Raw genomic sequence first — 22,256 nt, 5'->3', positions numbered from 1 at the left:
CTTTTCAAGGCAACCTTAGTAACCTATTAACCCTGTTAAGGGTAAAGCGCAAAACTTGCATAACAAAATTACAAAAAAAAACAGATAATGACTTATTCACAAATTACACAACCAAAATAAAAAATCAAACTTAATTTAAAAAAAAAAATTCAAAATCATTTATTCATATAGGTAACAAAATGTACACTTATGAACGTCAAAAACAGAAATTTATATGAAATGCTTATAATTTTACATTTACTGCCAGTTCTCAAATCAAGGACGTAGAACGCCAAGTTTTAGTTTTTCACAAGGTAATAAAGGTAAGTAATTAATGAGAATAAAATAAATTAAAAACAAAGATTTTTCTCTATCAGATCTCTATCGAAAGATATCTCTAGAAACACGCACTTACCTTCTCTTAATGTTTGTTATAGACTAATGTTGATATACTGGTCCAGTTTTTGGTCGTAATTGCACCCTTTATGAATCCGAAATTATTTATTTGTAATACAAAATCAAGGAGATTACACTGCACCGTCCGTTGTGCAAATTCTATGGAATTTAAAGGAATTAAAATTAAATGTATCCGTAAAATTTAAATGTAAAAGTAATGTGATTGGAAGAATTGATAGGGATTTCAATATTGGTATAAAGTCTGTGGTCACAATTTAATGAAAACAACGCAACGTTTTTTGTTAAAACAATAAAATATAAGGAGTAAAAACTTCGTAACCCTCTGGCAATTTCCCAAAAAACCAACCATAAAATATCATCAATATAGTAAGCAGTATTAGAACAAGCATTACTTCCATAACATAAATAAAAATCTACAGTAAACTATTTTTATTTAAATAAATATCGCAATACAGCGAGGAAATCCTTTAAAAATACACAGTGGCCTAAGTTTTAGATTTATTTTAGTTTTCCATTTAAGGAAGTAAATACTTTTATATGTATAATGGCTATTTTTTATTAAATAAACATATTATACCTATACCAAAAACTAAATCTGTTTGAATTTAAAATTTTCGATACATTAAAAAACCTCTATTAAGTTTAAATGCAAAGATTATTCACTCGTTAAGACAAATATAATTTTAATTAAATGAGACAAACAGCGGAGAGGTTGATTGGGCATTCACAATTAAGCTCTCGATGAGTTAAACTCGCGCCGGGTTTAGGCAAAGCTTAATTAAAACCTTTGTCTTGGTCTAATTCAAATAAAATACAAGAATTTCAAAGCCTGCAAAAGTATAAAAGAGATGTATGAAGTACGTCTTTGTCTACTAAGTATTTTTTATTTTAAAGATTTTAGCCATTACATTTTAATTAATATCATTGGTTTTTTTTTCACTTGCTTCCTGTCCTGTGCTGCCTTACGCCAATTGCTGGCTTTCAGCTAGAGCAAGTCATCTTCTACTCTGTCGATCTAGCGGTAGCTAGGCCGATCTAATGGTCTCCGACCACTAAGCTTCTTTCACAGGCCGATCTTAGCCCACGCGCTCAAGGTCTCAGCTCAATTTCGGCATTTTTTCGTACTCACCATGAGCCGCTCCCCGTTCCGCCACCAGTAGCTTCTGCTTCTCGTCTTCACGGTTAGGGTCCAAGCCTAACAGCCGTACATTAAGACTGGTATAACAGTATTGTATATTGGATAAATAATAATAATAATCGTTTATTTGCCAAGATAGTGGTACAATCGATCAACTACAAATATCCGCACCATCAGTCATATATAAATAGGTATACAAATGTCATATAAATTTTTACAAATAAGAACATTAAAATAAAGTCGAAGTTAAGTCATTTACAATTCGTGTCAAACATCCAATAGGCTCCAAATATTGAGTATATATACGAATATACACGATACTAAAACATCGTGCATATTTTTTGTTAATAATTTATGCCTTTGTATTTTACAAGTGTTTCTTTTTATGTTTCCATGCTAGGGAAGAAACCGCTTGTTAGCGATAAGACCCGTGGCCTCATAACTTTTGTTGCCTGTTTCTTTATAAGCATTTTAAGGTTTTAATAAATAAATAAAAGGTTCATGTAACAGTTTTAATGCTGTTTAACACAGTTTTAATCTTCCTATAGCGGTTTATAATGATATTTAAGCGGTTTCCGGGTAAAACAATAATGATATCAGATGACTATCAAGTCAAATGTAGCAACGTTAAACAGTGGATATTTAGTCAATTTCATCATAGGACATAGAGGCAGAATACGAAATACCTGTAACACCTCGACGTCCGTCGTTTCACAACTGCGCGTTTTAAGATAGTTGGATGCCGCCCAACATGTAGTACCAGACGATAGCGACCTGAAGTATTTCGGAACCAATTCGAAATACGGTCTTTTAAGAAAAGAGCATACCAATTCTTAAAAGGCTGGCATGGCACTCGCGAGCCCTCTGGCTTTAAGAATATCCATGGGCGGCAGTGTCACTCAGTATCAGCGTCCTGCCTGTTTGCCCCCGTTTTTTTTTTGTTCTATAAAAATAGATTTGTACTGTATAATATTGTCACGAAGAATAATAATAATAAAGCATCATTTAGTCCTATAAACATATTTATATAAGATACACTTAAAAAATTGCAGAAATATTTTCAAGTGAAACTTCTATATTGGCGTTGGAAAATAAGTTGCCGTCATATTTTTCTGTTATGCGTAACATTTTTCCGATAAGGACAAGAAAAAGATGGCGATCTTTTTCTTGTCCCTACCACTATTAATTCGAATCACAATAATAACAAAAATATATAATAACGATAACAATGATAGTAATAATTATATTACAATTAATAAAAGTCTGTAATAATAGTAATAAGGTAAAATAAAACAATTGTATTATTTGTATTCATGTCTATGAAATGAAAGCCTTTTTGTGCCATTTTTCGAAAAATAAGGATGTTCTAGGATGTCCTAAAGAATGTTCATTTCTTACGTGTGTATATTAGTTTTTTCAAGGACCTCTTACATCTACATATCCCTCTAACTTGACCAATTTTCTCCCAATCTTCATGAGGAATACATACCAACATTATATGAATATTTTACAAACTACCTTCAAATTACCTTGAATAAAAGAACAAATAAATTTCGCAATTCGCAACATATTATAAACCAAGCTTTATCACAAAAAGCTATTTAAATCGTTGAGACGTATTGAGACGATGTCGCATTAACAGCTTACTGCGACGCCGTTAAAACCAGTTCAATGTTATTTCGATGATTCAAGAGTCTGATAGATCTTTAAGAGATTCATAAGGATTTAAGTTAAGTATAATCTTTTGTCACTTTACTGTTATACCACTTATTCGGCTTCTAAAAAGGACAACTAAAATTAAATTAGTTATTTAAAGACGTTAGACAATGATTGATAGCATATTACAGTTATTGTAATCTAATATTTCGTTTTAAAGATTCATTATGTCCCATCACATCAAAAATCGGCTAAACACTCACTGGTTTATGGTTATTCATTGCCCTCCTTTTCATTTAATTATGTTCAATTTTTATATTGTAATGCAACGAAGAGTTAATAAATAAAATAAATTCCAGGGTTGTTGCTCTTTCCAACCGTTCACTTCGTATTATCTAATACAATGTCTGGTATTGTAACAGTTTTACACTTCTCCACCTTTCATTTGTCCCCTCAATGACCTTGGGACTTTGTGACCCAAGAATTGTAGTAGCTCTCGTCAAACGTATATTAATCAATAAAGCTTTTTTTTATAAATTTGACGATTATTTAAATAATCTAAAGCGTTAGGATTGATTTGCTCCAGTTCAAACAATTTGTAGGACTCAAAACTTAGCGATTAAAAAGAGTGGCGGAAAGTTTCCTGCCAGTTCCCCTTTCCCACTCTACGCCCTTGACTTGCGAACTGGTAGCAAATGTAATTAAGAATTAATTTAACTTCTTTTCTGATGTTCAAAAGTGTACCAGTTTACCTATATGAATAAAGTTATTTTGACGTTGACTCGCATCCTTGTCGCGGTGTGTGTGCAATCGCGTCGCTTTCAACTCGCTAGTGTGATAAGGCCCCTAATCTAAGCTCAGGTACTTAAAAAGGCCTGGAAATAAAACCTTAGTTTAGTGCTTGTTTATACTCGCTCAATAGACATTTATCACTTATACGTATCATTTAGACAAATATTTACATCAGTGAATATGTTCGTTCATCAATACCAGATGTTTGTATTTTTAACATTGGAACTTAAAATTAGTTTAACATATATTTAACTGTGTCAATTGACTAATAATAAAAATAATATAGCCAATTCAAATCGACTTAGGTTCACACATAACACACATAGATTATTATATTAAACTAGGTATTAGAAGGTTGTAAAGAAACTATTCCAATATTTGGATTCTGCTTGATTACTGCAGACCTATTTGCAAAGGCCTCCTGCATTTTTTTCCATTCGTATCTTTCTTTGACCACTCTGTTCCACATCTATCCAGCTATTTGTCTGATGTCGTCTTCCCATCTTTTTTGTGGTCTTCCACTACTCCTTTTGCCTTCCCTAGGGCACCATCGTGTCACAATTATTACTCCATGTGTCTTTTACTCTTATCATATGTCCAAAAATTTACTAATAGAAAATAAATAATAATAGTAATGACACTTTATTAATGACAGAAATATGGTTGTGACAAAATTGATCTAACGCCTAGACCCCTCATTAGGAGCCCTGTGTTGTGTGTAACTAGATATTACCTTATGAAGATAGTACCTTTGTTAAATAACTTTATGTAACAACCACCTGAGTAATAGTGAAGGATAAGTATTACTCCTTGAAATCATTTTATTTGACCGCTGATTAAACTAAATAATTAATTATTTATGAAATTGATAAAAATATTATAAACGACGAACGAAAAATACGAGACATACGAAAAAAAACATTCAAATCGGTCCAGACGTTTAAAAGGAGTTCAGTGACATACATACGTACAGTAGAATTATAAACATAAAGATTTGTAATACATCACAAATAAATAAATTTAACACAATTTATCCTATCAACGTGTAAATACTCGACAACAAAATAATGATTACGATACGGGCAATTAACTGGTAAAAAATTTGTACGATTTATTTGTGATATATACATATTTATAAGCAAATCATTGAGAACACTCAAGCCTGGAGACGTCTTAATTGACTCAGCCTGTTGCGAATAGGCAATCAAAGATTCCGCCGCGCACACGCCACATTTATTACTGAGATATTACAAAAGTTGTAATTTAAATATATGACACGGTAATTAATCATGATGTTTAATTTTAATTAACATTTTGAATACTTCGTTGCATTAAGAGTACAAAATACAGGTAAGTTAACTAATTAGCAATTAGCAATCTCAACAACTCTAGGGGAATAATATCGTCCAACTAGTGGAACACAGGACAAAAAATTCGTTTTCTGGATATAACTAAAATAAACTATTGCTAATCCTGTGATTGTTGTTGCTCATAAATCTTTCAAATACCAAGAGATTAAAGTGATGAATACAATCCAATTGAAACATATCTTTACTAAAATTCAATATCAGTGAAATGGATTTATTTTTCATAACTTCGTCTACAGGCATTGTAAAAATCTAAACATATTAATAAGTTTATTAAAAGCATTAACGTAATGAAACTTCTTTACATTAATGCATTAATTACAAAAAATCATTAATGTAAAGAAGTTTCTTTACGTTAATGTTTTTAATATCTTATTACTACATTACTGTACTGTACTACTGTGATAACTCCAATGAAGAGGCGTTAATCGGAGAGCAGGAAATGAGTTTTGGATTACTCGCCTTTGAAAAAGTGTCTGATAAAGCTGTAGGTCTGTAGCCGATTGTAAAAGGCTTCTAGTCAGTTATTTTTTATGATATGACGCTCCGATTTTCGTGTTTCTAATTAATCTCAAAGAATACATATACATAAAACATATTCTTTTATCTACTTATATTTTAATATAACATTTATTTAAAGTGTCAGTGGTTAATCGTGTTAATCTGAACGCTTGCATCGCGATTTCGAACCCCAACTGAAAACTGTAATATGAACGAAACAAGTCAATAATAAAGAGTAATTATGTAAATACATCGGAGGAATTCCAGTTATGTAAATAATGTAATAAAATCGTGTTTATATCTGTTAAAGAATTAGTACTGGCAAAGACATTGTCTTTGGTAGATGCTGTTTTGCGGTACTTTAAATTTATATTTAACTTTGATTTTGTTCCCTTTGGAGTAGAGACTCTTGGGCCGTGGGATTTAAGTGCACAGGTGCTAATCAAAAATTTAAGATGGCACTTTCCTAGCTCAACGAATAAATATCTCAATACAGGAAGGAAATGCTGCCAGTGTTGTGCCACAGGGAGCAAACTTTTAAAGTTTAAGTTTCTATTTATTCATTTCTAATTAGAATTATTATTAATATTGTAAATACTGCATATATATTGATTAAAAAATAAATATCATTAAATTGTATAAAGTTCCGCAACGCATGATTTTTGCAATTCCATTAGAGAAATTACTGCCATAAAGATTATTCGAAATATTTTTACGATTATAGCAAAGAAATCATGGCGAGATAGTCATAAAGTTATTTTTATATGACCGATAAAATGGCCTTTAGCACGAAATTTTAATGGTTTTAATATCATGTACATTACTTGGTATGTAAAAAATACTTCAAACTGTAACCTCTCAAAAGCTTTTGCCTCAAATTTATTTAAATATGACTTAATTAATGAAAATAATGCTGATATCAATTCATTCATAGAATTAAATATATGTTAATGGATAATGTAGTCCAAACACATAAATCTTTCCTGTTTATTTGTATATTCACGGGTCACTAGAAGGGAGTAACTTTAGAAAACTTACCAGGGGCTTACGACAGGTTCAAAACGAGAATGCCATTATGATGACATAAAAAAATATCGTATGGATAACTTTGACAATTTAGAAGCAATGTTTTTTTAAAACAGCGTCAAACGGGCGATTTTGATGGAGATTCTCAAAGGCAGAAGGCACGCAAGTGCGTTGCCTGCCTTTATTATGTGTTTTCGTTGTGCCCTTTTTTTAAACGTATTGTAGTGTTTAGTTTTACTAGAAACGTATGAAATAACTAAATCACCTCCTCGTCCTCAGGTTAGGACTGACTCATGATGGGGAAGGTCAGTGTGAGGCAGAAGGTTTAAAAGGATCTGTGATGGCACCAACTGTGTTGGCCACTCTTCACAATTACGCATGGTCATCCTGCTCGAGAGCACAGTTCCATGAAAAGTCCGAGTAAGTATGTGAAATTTGTGTTATTTTTCAGAATCTTTCAACTTGGTAACCATAGTTACGGGCAAAGAAATATATTTATTGCTCACATAATTATTAAATACTCTGTTTTACAAGTGTATATTTGCAGTAAATAAACAAAACACAGAGAAGGAAGTATAGTTTCTTAATAAAAGACTATAAGTATGTCGCAGATAACTAGCTTAATTAGCCGTTCAATTAACAGCCTAGCCTTTTAACTTAACTACGCCGTTTAACTAACGGCCTGAAAGATATTCAGCAGCAGTTTGTTTACCACATTTAATAAACTGGCAGGCTAATGCTTAGGCCATTCGTACGATACAGTTAATATTTGACAGAAATAAAAAAGATGAAACATATGACGTAAAATATATATCTTTTAGAATTAAATTGCTTAAGTCAAATTCACATTATTGTTACTACACTCTTGCATTATACTTGTTGTTTTTCATGGAACTTTTGAAAACACCATCAAAGTGGTTTGAAGAGTTTCGTTTCGAGTTTGAAAGTGGCAAAAAGTGAAATTAAATTTAAATTAACAGTTAACAGGCTTTGGCAAGTAATGAATCGTCATCATTCAAGTCAATTGCCTAGCTGTTTAAGCAACTGACTGAACATCTTTCAGGCCGTTAGTTAAACGGTGCCGTTTAGTTAATCGGCTAGGCTGTTAATTGAACGGCTGAATAAGCTAGGCTGCGACATATACACTTATATTTAGCTGTCCCTTGTTGGAGGAGATACGCTTAGCTATTGATCCATTATGATAAAATAGTGATGATGAGGCGCTAATAAAACAACCGGTATATATGATGGGCTTGTTAAGTCTACACAGAAGCCATAACAGTCAGCAGTCCTTAGTGGGTACGTTGCCCACCTATAAAATGAGAGTACACTTTTTTAAGTTTGAAGGCCGTATCTCCCAGGAAAAGAATCCAATTGAAATCGATACCACAGCACAATAAAACAATAAAGATTAGAATTTAATTTGCCCCGTGGTCCATTATGGATTATAGGGGTCGTTAAGAAACATACTTATTTTATGACTTACACACACCATATTTATATGTGTTATTTCTAAATACATAAATTAAGCGTTATCTTTTATATATAAAAGAATAGTTCTGATTAAATTTCGTGACCCCAGGTGAAACACACAGCAACCCACCCATTGTAGGCATAAACCGATCAAGCGAGAAATTGTTTATGCATTTAATCAACTAAATTGCGTCGTACTACCATAGACACAGAAATTCATATCTTTTAAATATGCAAATAATTTTGTTACTGTGTGTCAACATAACGATAGTTTCGTCGTCATACAATTTCGGTTTTATGACATCGCGGATCAAAGGTATCGTATTTGTTGGAATTGTTGTAATTACTACTCGATTGCTGTATTGTACACCTCCATTAAGAAACATCTGTATCTTAGTAACGTTTACGATACGTTAACGTTTATCTGTATCTGTATCTTAGTAACGTTTGGTAGATCTTAGTAACGTTTCGACGGAGTACGTAAAGACATATACCGAACAATTGATCGTTCAATTGTTGTCATTAGAAATAAAAATATTTATCAATAAAATAATTCTTTATTCTAGTCTTTATATATGTAGCAAAAGTTGGTAGAAGTATATTCATAGTAAGCAGTGTCTATTAATGTAACATTATGTTATTAGAAGCTAGAATCACAGTGGAGTTTCACCCCTGCGTTGTCGACATCTCCAGGTGCTGTTCTGCACGATTTGGTTCGTCGTTTTATACATAAACAGTAAAGGAGTGGAATTTCCTGTCCCCTATCATATACTGTATCCCTATACATATACTGTATAGGGATACAGTATATGTGGTCAATTAAGGGGCGGTTAAACAGGTATCTCCTGGACAGGCGTGCCTTCCATGTCTCACTTAACATCATGTTCTGAGCATAGTGTCAACAAATAAATGAAATAACAACGGTTACACTTGCATTAAAGCTTGAAATATAATCCTTTATACGTTATAGGCGCTGGTGGTGTCTTCAACAACGGAGTCATGATGATGGAGTGGTGCTGGGTGGGGCTAAAGAACTTTCCAATTATGTCTTCACTATGGATGAGCAGTGTCGGACTGAATTCGGAGAAGGGTATGTAAAATTCCATGACTATAACAGTACAAAACCTTTAACATTAGCTCGAACGGTGAAAATAATAAATAAAATATCGTGAGCAAAAAATCGACGGCGTGTGTTAGGCACAGGAGGCTGATCACCTAATTGCCTATTAGATCGACTCACCTAAATGCCTATTGATCATGACACAGATACAGAAATCTGAGGGCAAGATCTAAAAAGGTTTTTGATTTTGAAACAAAATAAAAAGCAATCTTTCTTAACGATTCAGTTCAGCCGAACTATCTGATATATATATTTACCAATGCAGATTTAATCTTTTCATAATATTTACCAATGAATATTTAATCAATATTTATTCTATTTAGTGAGATCTATTATTTCTTTTGTTTCAAATATAAAACAAAACATCATTAGTTCAAATCAACACGTTAATAAGACTCAAAACTCTCCTTTTGAGCTTCAAGGAAAACTTTTAAGCTTGTACTGTAGACTGAGAGCGAATACAATCAATAATTACAAGAACTGTCAGTGATTGGACTTAATAAAAAATACATGTTGAATTGATATCATCATCCTTCGTTCGATTTAAAGTCGATATTATAATCTTCAGAATACATATAGGTTTAGTTTCACCGTCAATGCATTATGCAATAGTAATATAGTCTAGTCTAAACCCGCTTTTTCAATCTTTGCAAATGTTGAATATAGTTTAGATGTGTTACATACATTACATCCAACAGTACCATTTATCGAAACCCCTTCACGGGTCCAAGGTCTCTTTTTTCCATTCCATTGCTTTATCTTTCTATTCGTTTCCTGCTAACGGTTCTATATCTTCTATTCACCTTTTTCGGACGCACTCTTCTCCATCTTACCTTGGGCCATACCATATAGTGTTTAATCCACCTTTTATCTGTGCATCTTGCAATACCCGCTCATTGCCTCTTCTGTCTTATTATTGCCGTATTAAAACCGAGCGTAGACTCTAGTAGCTCTGAATCTAAAATGGTTGCCAAAAATACCGAAACTCGTCTTTCTTAGTATTCATAATCAAAATTACTACGAATGACTAAAACCTTCCTTATTCAAAATTCCAGTAAACGAACAAAACGTGTTCAAATCATAATATTTACGAATTTCATGTTTATTTAAATGTTCCGTTTATATTTTGGAGGACTGCTTTAGAATTGCGACGCAATTGCAGTCAGTCAGATATTTCGTGAACGTAATAAAATAATTTAACAAATTAAGGTGAGGGCCTAGCGGCTTCAGCGTGCGACTCTCATCGGTCGTAGGTTCGATCCCCGGTTATGCAGCAATTGACTTTCGTTCTATGTGCGCCTTCAAAATTCGCTCGACCGGTGAAGGAAAACATCGTGAGAAAACCGGCTTGCCTTAGACCCAAAAAGTCGACGACGTGCGTCAGGCACAGAAGGCTGATCACCCACTTGCCTATTAGTTTTACAAATGAACATGATACAGATACAGAAATCTGAGACCCAGACCTAGAAAGGCTGTAGCGCCCTTGATTTAATTATTTTATGTGCGTAGGGATGTGTATGTGGGGTGTGTGTTACACCAAATAAACCTGATGCTGCGTTTCTTTGCTTTGTTAAGAGCGTTTTAATTTTTTTTTATTAAATTATGTAACAATGATTACAAAAATTCCAGTTAGTAATTGCGTATACAATATGACATTACAATTGTCTATCGATTTAATTGTAATGTTACGTTTCTTTGTTTAATTGGCCTAAATAAGTCTCGACCTTTTTTGCGGACTCGACAATTGTTGATTGGAATCGCCTAAGTACTGCTAATCAACAAATGGAGACGACAAGTAATCATAAGAAAAATCTGATGAAAAGACAAAGTTAGAATCAAATTAGCTTTAAAGTTGTCGCCTTTAAAGTGCACGTGTTGGTGTACTTGACACGTGGAAACCTCCTTTATAACTTTATGATAGTTTTAAAAGGTCATTGATTAACGGTTTATCAACATATAGAGTTAACAGCTTTCTGGCACATTTAAATACATACATATGCATACGTCGCCATAAAAAAAAATAGCGCTGAAGCTCACAACCATCACGTGAATGTCAAGGCTATTCAACACTTTGACACCACGGGCATAGCGAGAATACTGAAAGGGACAAAACCAATTGAACAAGTGAATTAGTGTTAGTACACGTTGGTTTAAGTGCTAAGTGGCCCCTTGGGTAGAATGCCTGGCGAACCCCGAGGGCCCATCTTAAGGCCGTGTGAAGGGCTGAGGTGTTTTTAGTGGGTCGGGTCTCGCTACCCCTCTGAATAGCAGAGGGATTTGAGTGTAGACCCAGCCCCACAGTCCCCGCGTCAAGCTCGATAAACTTGGCGCGGGCCTGCGCAAGCGCATTTTCACCTCATACAAAAAAAAAGTGCTAAGTGGTAAGTGAAAACAAAATAGAACACTAGAACAGAGTGTCTTCCATTTATTAGATTTACTTTCTGATATTAACGATCCTTAGTATATTAGGTTAGACTTAAATTACTTATTAGTCTTAAGTTAGGCTAGATAGTAATTTACCGTGAGGTTCTAGTAAAGAAAAATGTAATAAAATGTTTTTCTCTTATTATAGTTGCCTGGAAGAGATCGCTTATTAGCGATATGGCCGCCCGTTGCATCCCTTTAAATTTGTATGTATGTATTTGTGCAACGAAGTATTGATGAATACATAAAAAATACACACATTATTTGTTAAAAATGTTAGGCGACGGATTTTAATAATCAGTTAAAATGTTCCCAATGTATGTAGGTCTGTTTTGTAGGTTCCTCCATGACTCATGGAGACGTGGACGATATTTTAATTCTTCACAGGATTTATGACACACACCAACAAGACCACATAACTCCTTGCACAAATCAATTACAAATATACGAAATATTTAGAAATTTCCTGTGGCTGTTTGTTATCCGGTTCTTGAAAGAACTAGGCACGCTTAGAGCTTTCAAAAAGCACAAACAAGCCGTAAGAAGAATTACGAAGCAATATTTAATTGTGTTTTAAAGTCGATTATAGCTTTTAAGAGAGATTTCATTACGTTAGTAATTTTCGTACATTTTATTTATCAACGAAGTGTTGAAAATAATAATAATTGAACGAACCAATATACAAATTTAACATAATTAAATGAAAAGGAGGGCAACTGGCGGCCTTATCGCTTTCGAGCGTATGTAGAAAACGCACAATGAAATAAGATATGTTACATACTCGCAAATCGATGTTAAACTATTTTCATATTTGCGAAGCAACGATAAATTAGCTGTACGTATTGGGAATGTTCAGGAAAATGCACGTTCAAAAATGTTATGTTCTATTTCTATATATATAAATTCTCATGTCACAATGTTTGTTCCCATACATCTCCAAAACGGCTCGACCGATACTAATAAATGTTTTTATGCATATTCAGTAAGTGTGAGAATCAGCTACTATCTATATTTCAAAGTTTCAGTGATAAGAGGTGTTCCCAAAGATTTTATTATTATTTTTTAGACAAAAGTTTTTTGTTTTTATTTTTTTATGATACAACATACAAAAATACATAAAAGCCTTAATTGTCACCCCTCTACGATCAACCCCTATTTTTACGATAGTAGATAGGTTATTTTTATTGAACTAAAAAAAATGTTTCCTGGAAATAATATACATGGTCAACTAGTATTCTACAAAATTTCTGCTGTATTTTCATGTACTTTACAATAATGGGTAATATGTTATATGTTATATGTTACAATAATGGTTTACCTTGGCGAGTGACGCTTTATTGCCAGTTCTTCTAGTGCTTCGCATGCTTTGAGAACTGGTTTGATTTATTATTTTACTGACGTTCATAAGTGTTCATTAAGTTACATGAAAGAAAACGCCGCCTGCTGAATTCAACAATATTAAAATATAACACTAATTAAGCACACTATAAAGCAAATAACATATTCAAGGAATTCCAATTCAATACTGCTAATATAGAAGAAAGGCAAAACAATTGAAAATAGTTTTAACGTTAATATATGTAAACGGAGAAAAATATATATTATTTATTCAAATAACTTTAATGTGAATTGTAATACAAAGTATTTTTTAATATGAGGCAAACGGGCAGGAGGCTCTTTTCTCGAAGTAACCTAAGTTGAGGAAGTCTAAATAATATCTCATTAAAACATCTAGTAACATATTTATTTCCAATCGGATACATTGATATAATTTAAGCCAACGAAATATGTCAATATAATTCGGATAGCTCCTTGAACGAATCGCTTTCTGACAGGAAAAAAACATTTTATTCCTTCACCTATTAAATGACTTTTTTTATTTTGATACGTGTATAAACCTAAATGAAATGCAAAGGAGATCCCAATTATATCCCCAAACAGACGCTTGATGGAACCCGCAAGGACAGCGGAAGCGTGGTCGTCCCAAAGAAACTTGGTACAATTGCAGATCAGGCAAAGAGAGTCGGAAAGACTTGGAGCAAGATGAAACATGAGGCTCAACCAAACGCGATGGATACTGCTTGTGGACCCTCTACCCCTTCCCCTATTATGGACATTAAGTCAAGTTATATGTGAAACAATGTTTTCATTAAGGTTTATTTTATTTAAGACCCGATTTTATATACTTAAATTGTTATTTTCACTAAAGATGATACGCACTGATGAGGTGTGAAGTGTGACTGAAGGTAGAAATAACTTCCAGTTAGCCAGGACCTTACGCACACCGGACCTAACAGTCTAAGTTCGGAAACTCAATCCACGAAGCTTTAACATTTTTGTATTTTGTACAAATGGCGAAAGTTCTACGCCATAGCGAAAATTGAAAACAGCATAATATTTATTTAAATAAGAGATTTAAAAGCACCGTACAAGAGCGCTCTTTCACTTAAGTGCGCAATCTCGCTTTTCTTAAGAGGCAGATAGTCAGCATTTTCACAGAATAAATGCTACAATTACTTCGTGGAAACTAAAAATTTCCGACACTTAGATGAAAAATAAAGTAGTTTCTTGCTTGGGTATTTTATCATTTGGATAAGAACTGTTAATATTGAAGTTCATCTCCAACGAATCGTATGTATGAGGCGCATACAACCAATGTTTCCTAAGAATTAGAGTCTAGATATACATTACTCGATTGTTATTATTTACTAGAATTGTTCAATAGTTTATAAAATTATAAATATAGTAAATAAATCAGAGACGCTATAACTCTTTAGGTTTGGGCCTCAGATTTCTGAATGTGTTTCATGATCATTTGTCAATCTAATGGCGTCGCCTTCTTAGGCCTAAGGTTAGCCGGTTTCCTTTCCTACTTAACTTCACCTTCGAGCGAATGTTAAATGCGCATAGCTCGGGATTGAACCTACCGACATCAGGTATAAGAGTCACACTCCCTAGCGACTAGGCCAACACTACATTATATAATATCACGTGTGTGTCCATACCTATGTCTATTTTAGCTTTTAGCACGACATAATTATTACCCAATTTTCGTAATGATTCGGAGTTAATACGAAGTTTATTTAAATTTACTTTCTTCATGGGTATAGACATGTTTTTAAGTCATGGGGTATGAGGCAGACACATTACTGGGATGGTATCAATAATAAACGATCAGGCTATGTACTAGGAACATTTTTTAGCAGAAATTCCTTCCTATGTCCTCTTGAGTTATACGCTGTTTTTAACCAGTAAGATATGAAGACGATTTCCATTTACCGAGTTTAATTTAACCTTTGAAATTTAACCATATTTCCAGAACCGTATTTCTCTTTTAATATGAATATGAAAACCCACTGAAGTATTTCCGAAGGTATATTCTCTCTTCTTGATATTCAAGAGGCGAGTGTACCAATTCCTAAAAAGCCGGCAACGCATTTGCGAGTCTTCTGACAATGTACATAGACGTTGGTATCACTTAACATCAATTTCTCCTGCCCGTTTGTAACCTAATATATAAAAAATAAAAAAAAACATAATAGCCTCTTAAATGCTATTACATCTTTACATTGAGGGTAATTTTATATTATCTAAGTTATTGTAGATGCTTAATAAATATACAAAATGTATATAAATAAATAATAATAATCGAAAACTGACATCAATAAAGCAATTAATAAAAATGACAAAGTAAACATGCAATTAATAACAAACCAAGATAGAAGTTCACACGTAATGGAATAGCAAAGTGAACAAAGATCAAAAGAGCTGAATTGAAATCGTAAATCATTCGTTTATCAGTATTTATGGGCTGTGAGCACTCCCGGTCGCATCTGCTTTATATTTCACATTCCTACTAGATTTTAATCTATGCCCTGAATTGACAATTGACAGGTTGTCTAACTTTAAAGTTGCAGCATTGATTGGTTTTCTACTTTCATATTGTAGATCGATTTTGTGTGTCGGAATTAGGTCAATACTTAGTGTCGAATTCGGCAATTGATATAGAATCGTCTCGCTTTTAAGTACGATACACTCGTGTTTATATCCACTAGGTTCTAATTCAATTCACTGTGCTCCAAATATATTAGACATTTTAAATAATTTTATTATTATCGAAACGTTTTACAAACTACGTTTTAAACTGCATTCAATTCTTTGCATGTTACCTTCAGGTACCTGAACACATTTCGAAATCAACGACACAATGGTATCTATTAAATGGCCATATGGGTGATACGGTCCATTGCCCCACGCCTATTCGGGATACACCCAATTGTTTAGCATGACTCAAATAAACATGGCCGTAATTATAGACAACTCACTTTGTCTATGAACCAAATTGGGATAACAATAATTGTTACAACGGGTGAAGTGGTTTTTATATATGTGAACAAATTTTTCGTCCTAAATCAGTCCGGCATAAATCACCGCATATTGAAATGCCGAACTTGTCTTCACGGCGCGTTAGGCAAATATGATGCTTCATACCGACTATTTGTTGGTCTTGTGTCAAAAAAAATCTAATCCCGTTTATTATTTTAGGGATCAATTATTTTTTCGTATATATGTACTAACTATACATTTTATTACATAATAACAATTGACGCAACAATTTAAAAAAATGAACAAAATTCCAATAAAGTTCGTCAAAACGATTATTTTAATCTAATTCCTAATGTAGAAAATGTTCTAATAAATATTCATGTATAAATTCAAACGACAAGCCAAAACTCGCGCCTTTTTTCGCAGTTTTTTTTATAATACTACAAACTGTAATTATTTTTATTGTTATCTCACATACTGTGTTATGTATAATATTCTACGGTTTTAATATGTAAATATATATCATGTATACTAACAATACAATAATTGACCTGTATAGTATTTTTATACTAGTACATTGTATTCAGATATAATTATTTAACATTGTATACATTAATACAAAATGTTGTTGAACCTATTTTAAAAGAGTAAGTGTGGATTTTCTTGCCATTTCTTCTCCAGACGAAACTACCTTTCGGAAGGGACAATTAGAATCATATTTATATTTTATTTAACGTTGAAAAGTGCCATTTTAGGTGGTCTAATTGGAATGAATGATTTTGACTTTGACGAACGAATTAATATACAAAACGTCAGTTTTGACACATCACAGATAATTAACAATCTAAAGAATCCAAACCAACAAATATAATTATTTTTTTACAAACATACAAAATCAGGTTAAAACAATTTATAAACATGCTTTATATATAATAATATAAATAACTGAATCACACCAGTCAATGTTAAATTCTTGTTCACCCATCACGAGCCATCTGCTTAATGCGTCGGTTTCATTAATACCAATTATAAAAGTGACTTGCAAAAGCTTTGTTAATACAAAATTAGCTTTAATAAAACTGTATCTACTGCGTTCTATAAAAATATACGGTGGTAGTAGTCAAAAACGAAACTATTAATCCACGAAATTAAAATCTCTTGTAAAATCAAGCAAGTCTGTTTTTGTTTCCGGATTTTTCTTATCTATTGAGACATCATTGTAGAAACAGTAGAAGATAAAGGCTAGAAAATATCCTGTTAAAAATCCGAGAAATATTCCTAATAAGAGCTTTCCTACGTGTGAGATTATTGTATCATATCTATTTCGAATAAATAGTCAACGTCAATTCAGTGATTATTATTATAACTATAGTCGTTGTTAGTAATAGAAGAAGTTTATAATTTTGGACCAATGGCGTCGCTCTAAGCTGCCATTATACACCACAGATTTTCTATCTAACTCTTAATATTATAAAGAGAAAACATTTGTGTTTTTGTCTGTATGTTTGTAATGTTTTCATTCAAAATCTGCTGGAGTAATTTCAACGGACCAATGGCGTCGCTCTAAGCTGCCATTATCCACCACAGATTTTCTATCTAACTCTTAATATTATAAAGAGAAAACGTTTGTGTTTTTGTTTGTATGTTTGTAATGTTTTCATTCAAAATCTGCTGGAGTAATTTCAACGGACCAATGGCGTCGCTCTAAGCTGCCATTATCCACCACAGATTTTCTATCTAACTCTTAATATTATAAAGAGAAAACATTTGTGTTTTTGTCTGTATGTTTGTAATGTTTTCATTCAAAATCTGCTGGAGTAATTTCAACGGACCAATGGCGTCGCTCTAAGCTGCCATTATCCACCACAGATTTTCTATCTAACTCTTAATATTATAAAGAGAAAACTTTTGTGTTTTTGTTTGTATGTTTGTAATGTTTTCATTCAAAATCTGCTGAAGTAATTTCAACGGACCAATGGCGTCGCTCTAAGCTGCCATTATACACCACAGATTTTCTATCTAACTCTTAATATTATAAAGAGAAAACGTTTGTGTTTTTGTTTGTATGTTTGTAATGTTTTCATTCAAAATCTGCTGAAGTAATTTCAACGGACCAATGGCGTCGCTCTAAGCTGCCATTATCCACCACAGATTTTCTATCTAACTCTTAATATTATAAAGAGAAAACTTTTGTGTTTTTGTTTGTATGTTTGTAATGTTTTCATTCAAAATCTGCTGAAGTAATTTCAACGGACCAATGGCGTCGCTCTAAGCTGCCATTATACACCACAGATTTTCTATCTAACTCTTAATATTATAAAGAGAAAACATTTGTGTTTTTGTATGTATGTTTGCAATGTTTTCATTCAAAATCTGCTGGAGTAATTACAACAATTCTTTCACAATTCAGGGTATTATTACAGGCACTGTTTGGTACGGTCCTCGACTCCTACCAGAAACAAAACCCCCGTAGGAGGTTGGAGGATAATCTAAAAACTATATCTAATAACAAATTAAAACCCGCCGTGCGTCAAATCAAAATCAGACTAGAATAAAAACCGCTCTTACTGGGGAAGGCACGGTGCTTCAGTACGTACTTCCCATGTCCCAGTAACCTTCCGTCTTGCGCTTTAGTCGATGGAGCACCCCACGTTGGCCCAAACCGAAGTCCGAGTCTGGCAAGAGCCGCTCTTGCGCCAGTCGTGGGAAAAGGTCCATTACGAGCTGATCTCAAATAATACTTATAAGGGATAATCCTCGACAAATATATGATGAATAAATTAAACATCTTTTCGTTTTCACTAATCATAACACTTATTATTCTCTCATAAAACTATAGTTACTATATTTACTTCCTAGAATAGGCTTCTGAAATCGGATGGTATCTCAGTATATCGTATACTAAAGCAATTGAATTGGAAGACCTAAAATTAATGTGTTTCACCTAAAATGTCAGTAAACCAGATATCTGCAGATTAATATGGCCATTATTAACATGAATATTTATGACTGTCGACGAATAAAATGTTTTTGTATGCGCTTTTAACCTAAATTTAAGTTTTGCCACTGATATTTTATTAGCATTTGTGCGCTAATTGTGGCGCTGGCCCACAAAATATGGACACGATAAATTGCTAAGAACATTACGTACTTCATTTTATTTTGTGACATTAATGTATAGTCATACATCGTCGTATCTCTTTGATGTATTTATATATATCGTATATAGAATTCATGATTTTTAACTGGAATGCCAAGGACTATAATAATAATGCAGATTACTTAATATACAGTTATGAAAGTCAGTAAAGAGTTAATGCTATTAAATTTCCATTTACTGCCATTGAAGGAAGATCAGCACTGGCAATAAAATCTCCGTCACCCTAGTTGATCACCAAGGTTTTTGTCTACAAATTGTTTGTCCTGCAACCATCACATTATGCTCCTGGCCACATGTGTAGCAGTTAACTATTGTAATTGAATAAAAAATAATTTAACAATATTACAAGGCGTGGTGAATTAGGAACATGCTCATACATTGTTGTGGAAAGAACACACCAATACATATCAAGATGTTAAGAATTTAATGAATGGATGTGAAACATCACTGATCGTAAAAAAATAATTTGATATATGGTTTGTGTTCAAGATATTTATTAACTAAATATAAAATTTGTTTAAACTCTAGATTCCCTAGACATCCCATTTGTCCTGCTTTCAGCTTTGGCCAAAATTTACCCATATCCAGATTGAGCATTCCGATAAACAAGCTAGGTCTGGATATACATAGCTGGTCCCCTCACACTTAAAATTTTTTTTTTCATTAAGCCTTAATGAAGTTTTTTCTCTTAGTGTTAACATACATACATACATTTGCCTACAAGTGCTTGTCAAATATAGTATTGTATTTTTCTTATAAACCAATGTATTCGAAACATTAGCAAAGCTTTTGTAAATAAATGAATAAATTAATTTATAAATTTTGGATCTTTATATATCTTTATAGAAGTTGCTGACCTTAGACGTTAGACAGTTAAACAGTACTAATTCCATATTGAGACTCCCTTGCTGTTTTTTTTAATTATGCACAAATATTTCAGGTTTTCAATCTGCAAATCTGTGAAGATAAAATCACCGTGTGCGAGGCTTTGGTGTGCCCATAAGACGATGCCTCACGTTTGTCGATCGAAGCGCGCGCCACCTCTCGAAGGAACTCCTTGTGGAGTCAACCAGGTAACGATTATTGATAACATATATATTTTAAATGTTTTTAACGGCAATCTAATACATAATTTTCGTAATTATTCATATTTATTTAGGTATTTCACGAGTACTACGTGACCATAAAACGTCAATTTAAAAAAACAAATTCACTTTTGTATCCGTTGAAAAAGGTTTTACTAAAATTTAGTTACACGTGGAAATTAAAGAAATATCTAGATGTATTAAAATATCCTCATGAAGCAGACATGTTTCTGCATTGTTTACGTTCTCTATTAAATATATGAAAATGTTTGAATCATCAGCCATATGTGTACCAAAACAGTTACGCTGGAAATATAATCCAGAACCCTTTAAAGTCCTAAAGAGATCAATAAACGAACCAACCACTAGCCCACAATAACGGCCTGTCACCCTATCAAGAATATGGGATTTTTATGTTTTCTTTAAAAGCGCCGCATTTACAAAAAAACATATTTTCTCAGTGAATTTAAAAGCTTTAATAGCCTCGTAAATATAATACATACACGATTTAATCTTAACATTAAGGGTAATTATAATTCCACTTGAATTCCTTATCTAAGTTATAGTAAACGCTTATTAAATAGTAATTATGGCTCAGCGACGAACGAAATACCTTCTGTGTATTTTAAATGCTTTAAACGAGGTGAATATATTTACGCTCGCCGCCACGTTTACGAATAAATATCTGTGTTATCTCATTATGTGTTCACGCGTTGATAGTGAAAATAGTAGTAATAGAACATAACATTATTAATCACAATAACCTTTTTATTATAAATATTTCATGTCAAATAGTACATGGAAGTATATTTTTATCCTCCATATATTGAGACATGAGGATCGAAGGAGGTCCATATCCACAGCCGACAAACACATTACTACTGACATTTAGCTATAGAACACTTACAAACTTTGAAATGGAAAGTTAAAATAAAGACTTTATTATTATTATATTTTTATTACAAAGCTTGTGTAAGTATTTATAAAAGAAGACATATACTATATATAAAAAGGAAGTAACAATAACGTGGTTTGACAACGCAACAAACACTAAAACTATAAAATTATCAGTCAAAATATCAGTCTAGCCGTTCATTTGTTACTTCAATTTACGATCCCTCTTGCATTCGCTATCACAATCACTATTTTTGTTGGTTTGTGATCCTAAAAAATCCAAGTTCTTCCCTTTGCATGTTCACGGGAAGACCATCTACGTTATTTGTTCTTGCGCCTGATAATAAAACAAAAATTGTCGTCTATGACAAGGTGCTTCACTAAAGTGTGGAACCTATGCACAATACCTTGCCAAAACAGAATCATTAAAATATCTTTCATTGTCATTTATTGCTTTTAAGGTAGAACAAAAATCGCCATTTCAGCTTAATAAACAGGTATTGAAGAATAGCAAGTTATGTAACAAATGTAACCATGCCAACGGGCTTTTAGAAAAATCTTCCATAAAGAGAATTGCATATGCATAACATTGAACATTCCATCAGCATTCACTCTGTGTATACGTGTGTGTGCATAAATTGGATGTATGAATACATTGTGGGATAAAATACTACGGGTTTTAAAATGATTGGAGCTTTAGTTCTGTATAATGAAACTTTAAAGTTTTAGTTCTGAGGACCTTTTGCAGAATTAAACTATATATATTTGAATAAGAATTGCCGTCAACATGTTTTTAGCATTAGCGTTTATGTATGAATTTACAATTAAACTTTATATAATTATCATAATAAATCAGCTACAAACTTTTAAAATGCAAAATAAAATATCTGATATATTG

The 22,256-nt window shown here is 32.8% G+C and overlaps 1 protein-coding gene across 1 annotated transcript in view; it reads left to right on the top strand.

Annotated features, from left to right (window-relative positions):
* Positions 1 to 22,256, top strand: part of LOC123709273 (A disintegrin and metalloproteinase with thrombospondin motifs 3-like) — a 56,529-nt gene that overhangs the window by 11,331 nt on the left and 22,942 nt on the right. The window contains exons 5-7 of the mRNA XM_045660462.1: positions 7,156 to 7,296; positions 9,320 to 9,439; positions 20,320 to 20,452. Coding sequence (XP_045516418.1) covers positions 7,156 to 7,296; positions 9,320 to 9,439; positions 20,320 to 20,452 — 394 coding nt within the window. The remainder of the gene's footprint in view (positions 1 to 7,155; positions 7,297 to 9,319; positions 9,440 to 20,319; positions 20,453 to 22,256) is intronic.

Source organism: Pieris brassicae, chromosome 1 (genome assembly GCF_905147105.1).
Source record: "Pieris brassicae chromosome 1, ilPieBrab1.1, whole genome shotgun sequence".
In the NCBI taxonomy this organism is placed as follows: Eukaryota; Metazoa; Arthropoda; class Insecta; order Lepidoptera; family Pieridae; genus Pieris; species Pieris brassicae.
This window is presented reverse-complemented; position numbering and strand designations above follow the sequence as displayed.